The sequence below is a fragment of the Podarcis filfolensis genome, assembly GCF_964270895.1.
Source record: "Podarcis filfolensis genome assembly, chromosome: 5".
NCBI lineage: Eukaryota > Metazoa > Chordata > Lepidosauria > Squamata > Lacertidae > Podarcis > Podarcis filfolensis.
In genome coordinates, this window is record NC_139608.1 from 78,045,505 (window position 1) to 78,055,959 (window position 10,455).

Sequence of the window (10,455 nt, forward strand, 5' to 3'; positions counted from 1 at the left end):
CAAAGCCCAACATGCCAACACACTCTGGTGTTTCCAAGGCTCCACCACACATTCTAGCATAACACCAAGAAACAGAAGCAATGGCAGGGACAGACAGATGAAGGGAGTGGAGATGGTGTCCGGTTCTGGACATAGCTGCAAAGAGGCAAAACCAATCCCAGACTGGGCTTCCCTGGGGGGCAGTCGTAACCTTACATCGGTGCACCCTTATACTTTATGCCATAATAAAATGAATGGTTCCTAGGTACTCCTGAGAGGCAAAAAACAAAACAAAAAACATTGCTCCTGGGGCTTCCCCACCAACCATGTTTCTGCCTCCATGCGCAAGAATCCCATGTGAGGGGAGGAGGGCAATGTGTCTATGTGCACTCTTTGCAAAACACCCACGGGGCCTCTGCAATTTAATGGACTTCTTTCCACACACACTCTTCTCATAATAATGATGAGCATTTACTAGCTGCACATAATTGATTGCAGTAGGTAAGCTTTATATTTCTGAATGAGAACGAGAAGGAAATTAAAGCAACCTCGGATAGCAGTTCAGGCTCATAGAAAGAGCTTTCTCTGTTCTATTTCTCAAAAGGGTATTGATTACAATTTCTGGAACATTGCTCTATTTTGGCTCTTCTGCATTATGTGATCCAGCTTTGGCTGCTCTTTGTTTCTCTGCTAGGCCATAAATTAATGCAAGAGGAAGCAGTTTCACTGTGCTGATGAATTCTTGCTGGAGACCTAGTCTGAGTATAATATTTCAGTTTTACATAGCAACAAAGTCACTGTAGAACCAAAAATATCAAAGGGGGGTGGACTCTAAGGCTATCAACTAGTTAGTTTCCTCAGTCAATTGACTGTCTTGCTTGTGTCTGATTAAACAGCATCATTAACAGATTAAATATTACATTATTATACCAACTGCAAGTGATCTTCTGAGGAACTGAAAGCAGATTACTGTTTCTCTCAACTAAATAACGCAGGCAAGTGTTTGGAAAATTAACTGCAGCACATCAATTGACTGAGGAGCTGCAGAGGCATATACTGTATGCAACAACAACAGCATAAAACAGGGGCGCTTCTAATTTCAATCCTGTAATCAATTTTTAATCTGCAGTGCATGAACCTGTCGATTTATATACTGATTTGAACAATGCTTTCAGCCCTAGAAGAGCATATATTATGGGGAGGAGGGAATCGTTTCACTTTATAGTAGGAACTCTTAAAATAAGGTTAAAGGGGTGTGTTTTTCTTTTAGTTAATATGGTTTCCGGTTCAGGATTAGTTCCCTATACAGTCATACCTCGGGTTAAATATGCTTCAGGTTAAGCACTTTCGGGTTGCGCTCCGCGGCGACCCGGAAGTAATGGAACACGTTACTTCCAGGTTTTGCCGCTCACGCATGCGCAGTCAAAATGATGTCACACGCATGCGCAGAAGCGGCGAATTGCGACCCATGCAAGCACGGGTTACGTTCGCTTCAGGATGCAAACGGGGATCTGGAACGGATCCCGTTCATATCCAGAGTTACCACTGTAATCCTGGAGTCCCAGGTCTTTGTTTTGTATTTTTAATGCGAAGGCTCAGTGGTTTATAGTTTTGAGTTTCTCTCCCTTTTGCTGCACAGAAGATGGAAAATCACCACCACCTCTTCTATCAGAGTCTGCACTCTCATGCAGGGATGGGGAATCATTTGCCTTCCAGATGTTCTTGGACTTCAACTCCCACCACTCTTGACCATAAGCCATGCTGGCTGGGGCTGAAGTAAGTTGTATTCCAACAACATCTGGAGAGCCACAGTTTCCTCACATCTGTTCCATTTTTGCAATCAGGGCAGATTTCCAATCCTGTAACACTCCTACCCCACCCCATAAAATGGGACCAGTTGATGCTGAAATGCCAAGTTGTCACTGTGCAAATGGAATTCTCCTGTTCAGGAACTCTTATGGGGGGGGGGGGAAACCCCTCACTGCTCTAGTCATTCCCCCCCCCCCAGTATGACTATCTATGAATATGTTTCCTGTGTGAGGCTGCAAATGCTGGTCCATTGAGAAGCTATTCTTCCAAGTTTGCTGCCCTCACCAAGCCTCCTGGCAAGGAAACATTGTATTAAAATTACAGTTGTACCTCTGGTCACAAACTTAATCCATTCCGGAGGTCCGTTCTTAACCTGAAACTGTTCTTAACCTGAGGTACCTCTTTAGCTAATGGGGCCTCTCATTGCTGCCGCGCCACCCACACATGATTTCTGTTCTCATCCTGAGGTAAACTTCTTACCCGAGGTACTACTTCCGGGTTAGCAGAGTCTGTAACCCAAAGTGTTTGTAAACCAAGGTGTTTTTAACCCGAGGTACCACTGTATTATAACACACTGCCAAAATAAAATCTTTGATTAAACTTTGCTGCTCCATCCGGTTTGTACTGAGGGCAAGAGCTCCTACTGTTCCACCCTAGTGATGCTACTGCTACACTCCCAGCCTCTTGTTACCATATACAAATGGGTGTCTTGCCCTGAAAGAAACCAAAGCAACTACAGAGTCCATTGTTTGTCTGTTCTCATTCTTCACATCTACAACTCAGGCTTCCTTTATACAAATTTAACAAATAAATAAAATTGTGGCAGCTTCCAACAACCTTGTGTCCTCCAGATATTGTTGGACTACAACTCCCATCAACCCCAGACAGTGCAGGCCAGCAAGGAAGGGAGTTATGAGGAACAGTTGAGAAAATTTGGTATGTTTAGCCTAGTAAAGAGGAGATTAAAGGGAGATATGGTAGCCATCTTTAAACATCTAATGGGCTGTCTTGTGGAGAATGTAGCAAGCTTGTTTTCGCCTGCTCTGGATGCTAGGACCTGAACCAATGGATTCAAGTTATAAGAAAGGAGATTCCGACTAAACATCAAGAAGAAATTTCTGATGGTAAAAGCTGTTTGACAGTGGAACAGACTCCCAAAAGAGGTGGTGGATTCTCCCTCCTTAGAGGTTTTTAAGCAGAATTTGGATGGCCATCTGACATGGATGCTTTAGTCGAGATTCCTGCATTGGAGGTGGTTGGACTAGATGTCCCTCGGGATCCCTTCCAATTCTACGATTCTATGTAGCCCTACAAATTCTGGAGGGAACAAGTTTGGCAAAGTCTTCGTTATTGTGGCCGGTGTCTCATTTTGAGTCACCTATGTGCTAAGGAATAAAATTAAAATAAGATTCTGAATTATCTCCAAGGGGGCTCATTGCATATGGGTCTTGCTTGTTTCTACAGATAAAGAAGAGTGGATGACTCTGAGTAAATGATTGTTCATTGTTCATAACAGCTGTAACAGAAAAATGCTGAGCGGGGGCGGGGGGGGGAAGCCCTTTAAAAAAACCAGCAAAGGTCTCAAACATCATTCCACATGAATTCATATTAGGCACTCCTCTTTCAAAAACACCAGGAAGACATTCGCAAGGCCTACCTACAATACAATATCTCTGATGCTTGTATGCCCCTTTAAACCACCACGGCTTCCCCTAGTGGATCCTGGGAAATGTGGTGCTGAGAATTCTGTGAGATATCCTGAACCTTACCCCTCCACAGCACTTCCGTTTTAAAAAAAATGTATTAGTAGTTAAACAGAGCATTGCATATTTGCCTTTAGTGTGTGCCTTTCTCCCATCAAGACTGTCACACAAGAATTTGCTCAGCATTCTCTTATATATATATATATTCATATTCACACAATACTGTAGACCCAGTTTTTATCTTTTCTTGTTATTATTATTATTATTACTATTATTATCAAGAAACAGAGTCATAGGAAGAGCAGAAACTGACAGCTGAGTCCAGAAACTAATGTATTTGAATGTATTCTTTTTATCTGCCTTTCCCCCCTTTCCTACAAAAGGCCTTAAAATGGAAGGGGGAGAATTGAGGATCAAAGTGAGTGAAAGATGTAGATATCAGGTCAGAAGGTTGAGCACCCACCAAGGAAAAATTACAGTATCACTTCCACTCTGTTCCCACCGTAACCTGATAGAAAGATTATGTGAAACAGAAAATTGTGCAGCTTTGGGGAGGGTGGGGGAGGGAGAGGAATTCCACATGCCCTATAAATTCCAATCCTTTTTTATGTAATCTATTTAATCTCCCGTTAATGATAATCACAGGCTATCAATGTGCTCAAACAGGGTCAATTTCTGGTGGATTTGCACTTCTTATATTTTGTGCTTTAGCAAAGCTGCAGGGGGGCAGGGAAGAGCGAAGAGGAAGGGAACACAAAGGTCTAAACTCTGATTTAAACAGTTATATTAGCAAGATCTGGACCAAGGATTGCTTGCAAACATAAACAGTCCTTGAACATATGTGTGCCATGGGGTGTGTGTGTTTGTGTGTGTATTAGACAGAGAGAGAAAGAGAAAATGGGCTGGTTAGGGTTGGTAGTAGGTCCTGCCAGCTGACAGTCATCTATTAAGCAGGTTCTATAATCTAAGGACTCAGCAAGGTTAGAAAATCATAGTGGATTTACCAGTCTTCTTACAGACGGAGTTGGATTGGAGGAGGGAATTAGATGGGGGGGGAAATAGGCTGCAGGGTAGCATTTCCAAATTTCACAACATCCTGCCTGTCCAGCAGCAGACAATAAACGCATCTGGGAAATACCAGATAGGTTTCTGCTCCGAAGGAGCTTCAAACGCAAGAGGGGGCATAACATAAAAAATCAGGCAGTCTCTGGAGGGAAGCAAGGAGAGGAGCGAGGAAGGTGTGTTTCTGCATTTCAGCTTCATTTTCTGTAAAGGAATGAACACCCTCCCCAAATCACAAAAAGGACACTAGCCAAATGCAACTTAACAACCTTCCAGCTGCCTCTTGCCTGTTGACCACAGGATATATTACCTCTCACTGACCATCTCATGTACTCTATCCTCTTGGGCTGATTCCCCCAGGTTAATTCCACACACACCCTTTGCTTGATTTCCTCAAACCATAGCATCCCTTGGCTCCCACATATTGCTCTTCAGCCTAGATTATGAGCAGCAAACAGCTTTAAAGGAATATTTGAGAAAGAACAAAGAGGGAACAAATTATTTAAATAAGCAAACCCATCAGATTGGGAAGAGAGTGCAGGGTAATAAAATTGGTTCAGAATGGGATTTACAGTGCAAGTCTATGTCTGCCTACTCAGAAGTAAGCTCTGCTGAGTTCTATGGAACTTACTCACTGGTAAGTACAGGATTCCCATCTTCATGTAGCAACCCAGCTTCTAGCTTGCTCTACCATATCAAAGAAGGCAGACAAATACCCAGTTATGATCACAGGCCCTCCACTCCTTAAATAGTGGTACCCAGAAGTTGGCTGAGCAGAGAGAGAGGATTGTGATGATATTTGTCCTAGATAACCTTCACAAGAGAATGTACCCAATCCTCATTTTCAAATGAGAGGGGTGAGGAGAATGGATTGGGGTGTGTGTGTTAGTGCTGGAAACCAATAGCCTAGTAGTCCAATAAGAGGGGGGAGGAAAGATCCCCACCCATCCACCTATCTGCCTAGGAAATATCCCCCCCCCCACTATATATATATATATATATCCTTCATAGATGCACTCGTTTGATGAGGCTGGAGCGAGCCTCACAGGAAGAGAAAGGCGACTTCCCTGAGCTGATGCATATATTCATGGGGTGTGCTCTCTCCTCCATTCTCCTGAAATGGAATTGGGGCTCATTATTTTGCAATGGCGCAGCACCCTGGGGAAGGGACTGTGGATCACAGTTGGGCTGGAAAGCATTTCTTGTCTTGTCTTTTCTAAAGGTGGGAGGGGAATGGGAAGGTGAAGACAAACACACCAGCACAGAGGCACACACCCCTTGTCAAACAATCCTGAGCACAACCTAGCCAAAGCTCCAGTCCAAAGCACTAGCTCTCAGTTTTAACTTCCTCTTCATCTCCTTATAAGCCACAGAACCATCAAGGTCAGCATTTTTCTCCCTCCAGCCCAGGACGCTAACAAAAGCCCTTGAAAGGACCACTGGTGAGGTCCCCAAACCTGCTACATTCCTTTTTCCTCTTGAATTGGGTGTGTGCGTTGATTTTGCTTTGGAGGGTGGGGTAAGGCAAAGCCAGAAATGATGAGGTGGGGGTTGGCTCCTCTCTCTCTCTCTCTCTCTCTCTCTCTCTCTCTCTGTTGTCTTGTGAATGAATTCCACCTCCAAGGGCCCATTAGGAGAGTTACATCTCCATCATCATCACCATCACAAACATCCAAAAGAGGAGGGAATCTCTCCTGAAAGAATCCAGGCTGGAAGAAAAGCCCAGACAAACTTCAAGGAAGCCTGGATGCCTTTGGGTATTTGCACCAAGTTACAAGCGCTCGAAATCAGGTCTAGAACAGAGACATTTCAACAGCACCCCACCCCCTCCATATATATATACATAAAGAATCACCCAGACGCCAACAACCCGGATTCCAAAAAAGGGAAGGGGGAAGCCTTCCCCCTATTGACCCAAAGCAAGAAGTTTGGTCTCACTTACGGTATTTGGGGCTGGTGTTGGCCTCTGGCGTGGTGGTGGTGCTGGCCTCTTGGAAGGGGGATAAGGTCCAGGACGGAGCAGAGTCCTGAAGATAGGTCTTGTAGGAGGAGGTAGTGTATGCCGCAGTGGGCCAGATGGGCAGAGGCTGGGTCCCAGGGGTGCCAGGCGCAGGGCGGGAAATCAGGATGGTGGTGCTGAAAGGGACAGCGGTGGTGGTGGTGGCAAGGACGGTCGGGGGCGCGACCGTGTGGCGCGCCGTGGTGGATCTCGGCAGGCCAGCGCGGATCGGGCCCCGGGTGCCCGGGAAGCGGGTGGGCGCCTTGGTCATGGTGGTGAGGCGGGTACTTATCCGATTGGGTGTCCTCGACGTGGTGGTAGTGGCCGTGCTGGTGGTGGTGGTGTCCACGCTTTTGGGCGGCGTGGTGGGCTGCTTGGAGAGGAAGAAGGGGTCCTGCTCGATGCCTTTGGAATCCATCAGCTCGGTGGGCACGTACTCCTTGACGGAGCCCACCACGATCCACTTGAGCAGCATCAGGCTGAGCCCCAAGCCCACGAAGCCGATGAAGAGGGGCACCACGCACAGCCACGTCTGCTGCCGGTTCCACACGATGCAGTCGCTGCAGCGCACCTCGCGGGCCGCCGGGTCGGCGCCCCCATCGCCGCCGCCGCCCGCGGGACCCCCGGCTCCGGCCGCCGCCCCCTCCTCGGCACCAGCTGCGGCACCCGGAGGAGAGGAGACCCCTTCGCTCATCCTCCTAGGGGCCTGGCACACCCTCCCCCCGGGGAAAGAAAAGGCATCGGGGGGGAGCGAGAAGCATGCGGAGCAAAGGCGGCGAGGGAGGGGGCGCGCAAAGGCGAGAAAGAGAGCGAGCGAGCCACAGAGGGAGGGAGGGAGGGGTGGGGAGGGAGAAAGAAGAAGATCCCACAGAACGGAGGGGGAAGCTGCCGTCAGTTACCGAAAGGACATTTCCCCATTCAACCTAGAGCTCTGTAACCCCCCCGCCATCACATATACATCCACACGCATTCACACAACCGCTGCTGAATCAGCTGGAATGGCCGAGCTCTCCCCATCCTCCAGCAGTGCTGAAGTAGCCTCCTTTTTTACCTTCGATCCCCCCCTCTTATCCCCCCCCCAAAAAATGAGGAATCCGCGGCGCTTCTTCCCGCACGAACCCAAAACAGCAGTCCCCAAAAATCCACCTCCTTCGATGGTGATGATGATGATCCTTGGGTGTTGGGGCTGGTGTGGTGCTTTTTCTGTCTCCCCCTTCTCGTTCCTAGCCCAGAGATCCGCATTCAGCAACAATCACGAAACCCATTTCTCCATACGGAAGCGGGAGTGGGAAAAACAAGCTCCTCTGGCTCCTGGTTTTGGGTGATGATGTTGAAGATGCCCCCCTTTCCACCCCACCCCCCAAGCAGAAGCAGCGGCGGCTGGAGCAGCAGCGGCGACATTCCTCGGCTGCTGGGCTTTCTTTCCTTCTTTTCCCCCCTGCCCCCCCACCTCCTCCTCCTCCTCCTCCCCGAAGCGACGGAGCAGCAAACTGCACCTGTTATTCAGCAGCCCTGCAGCCAACCCTTGGACAGCACTTTAAAGCGGAGAGACCAATCCGAAGGCAGCGCGGAGGGAAAGGAGAGCGAGCAAGCGAGCGAGCCGAGGCGCAGACGCGGCGGGAGAACCGGGAGCCGCTGCCGCCGCCGCCACCACCAGCCCGGCATTGCTGACAAGTCCAAGGCGACATCCAAACTGGATCCGGATCCGGGAGGGGGGAAATAATCATTAAAACAAAGCTACTCAATCAAAGGAGCTTCCAGCACTTACATGAAGCGGGGAAAGGGGGTGGCTAAGGCGGAGGGGTGGGAAAAATCACACATACTGTACACCAAAAATATATATTCCTTATTGGGAATAACAATCCTGCCGAGGGAGGCGGCCAGGACTGTTCCGCGCGGGTCTCGGCGCCCCCTTTGGCCGGGCAGGCAGCCCTCTTTCCCGGAGGCTGAGTGCTCCTATTGCAGCATGTTGGGGGTGCGGGAGACGCTGGTGCGCTGAGAGTAGGGGGGCGGTGGCGAGGATGCCGCCTCCCCGTGGCCAAGCCTCGGGGTGGTTTCTTTATTGCGCACAAAGATAGCGGAACGATCCGGGCAACCCCCCTTCGGAGTGGGAGGGGGGAGATCCGGTAAGGAGTGGGGTGGGTAGGTGGATGGGTGGGTGGGTGGGCAGCCGCCGCCGCTGCCTGGTCGGTTCCGGAGCGGCTGGCGTTCCGGGCGAGTCTTGCACTCCTACTGCGGCTGCATGCCCAAAGAGGCGCGCGGGTGCGCGGAGACGGGGAGGAGCCAGCAGGGCGCGGCGGCGGCGGCGGCTAAACCTCTGGCGCGGAATGCCTGCCCGAGCGGGTGGCTCGAGCGCCGGGTCCGGGACTCGTTAGGGCGCATGGACTATCGTTGCAAGGACTAGTTGCTGTAGACAGGCTTGGGAAGGTGAAAAGAAAAAGAAGGAAAGAACCAAGTGATAACGCAGAGTTCACTGGGGCAACTCACTAGGCAACAGGAGTGCCAACTTGAATAAAATATTGGGGGGGGGGGAGGTAAGCCCTACCCCACACAATCGATCACAAGACACGGTGCGCACAGATCATTTGAATGGCAATACCCATCAACTTTGGGGGTGGGGCCCCCGCAAATATTTTTTTGGGGGAGGGGGCAAAGGACCTCAGCCCCTAGGAGTTGGCTCCTATGCTAGGCAAGCCGCTAGCTCTCTTTGCCCCCATTTCTTGCTTTAGCTGAGATTCCTAGATTGCAGGGGGTGGAATAGATGATCATTGGGGTCCCTTCCAACTCTACCATTGTAGGATTCATCTGCAAGGTAGGGATGGGCATAGCGAGTGATTTCCTTTGCTGGGACGTTGTGAAAGATTACCATAGAAAGGTATCAAGTATTTATGTTACTACCGCCTACAAGGTCGCCTAAAAAAGAAAGCAAAGACCTGTAGGATCAGACCATCCAGTCCAGTACCCTGCCTCCAAGAGCCAAATGTTTATGGGAAGCTCATAAACAGGAAAGGAGGGCAAGAGCGTTTTCCCCATTCGTTCTTATGCCCCAGCTGCAGAACACGGAGATTCCATTTAGCAACTAATGGTCATTAATCTCCATGGCTACTTCTTTTTAAAAGCCATCTAAAAGGTCTTAAAACACTGTGGCATTGACTTCCATAAGTTAGTGCTATGCTGTGTGAAACAGAGGGTGGTATTCAAGTTGGTTTTACTCACAGTAGACCCACTAAAATTAAGGAACCTTACAGGGCTCACCCACACCTCTGTCCTGTGATCTCTAGGCATATGGGTTCTAGAGGTTTTTCTTTACTCCCACTACTTTCCCCCAGGGAAACGCACTGTTTACAGCTGAATCGTGAGAACAGCATTAAATCGTGATTTCTGTGGATTTGTCACTGGGCAAATGGAAGAGTTGATGAACCCTTAGTCATGTTCATGAATTTCAGTGGTTCTATTCTGAGTAAAGCTTGGTTGAATGCCACCCAGTACTTCCTTTTGCCTGTTCTGCATTATCTTAAGAGGTCTAGTTTTACAAGGAAAAACTTCCTCTATCCACTATCAGCACACCATTCATAATTTTATAGTGTGTCCTCCTTCCATTGTCTCCTCCACTCTAAACTAAAAGTCCCAAATGATGTAGGCTTTTGGCACAGGACATATATTCCCACCCCAAATAATTTAGGTTGCCAGATTTGGCACCTTTCCTAGCTCCAGTGTATCTCTTTGAATATGAATTAATAAAATTGTACATGCTATTCCAAAGGTGGGTTTACCATAGATTTCTATAAAAGCATTACAATACTGGCAGTTTTATTTTCGGACAGTTCCCAGAGCTTGCCCTTTTCGCTGTCATTGCACCGTGAGGCTGTGTACACATTACATAGTTACACACTCCTTATCCAG

The 10,455-nt window shown here is 48.6% G+C and overlaps 1 protein-coding gene across 2 annotated transcripts in view; it reads right to left on the reverse strand.

Annotated features, from left to right (window-relative positions):
• NRG3 (neuregulin 3) overlaps window positions 1-8,709 on the reverse strand; it is a 577,425-nt gene extending 568,716 nt beyond the window's left edge. Inside the window, exon 1 of one of the 2 annotated variants that reach the window (XM_083614719.1) lies at window positions 6,496-8,709. In XM_083614719.1, coding sequence (XP_083470845.1) covers window positions 6,496-7,246 — 751 coding nt within the window. In that variant the 5' untranslated portion in view covers window positions 7,247-8,709. The remainder of the gene's footprint in view (window positions 1-6,495) is intronic. The other variant, XM_083614718.1, reaches the window with a different exon arrangement.
• Window positions 8,710-10,455: the final 1,746 nt, after the last annotated feature.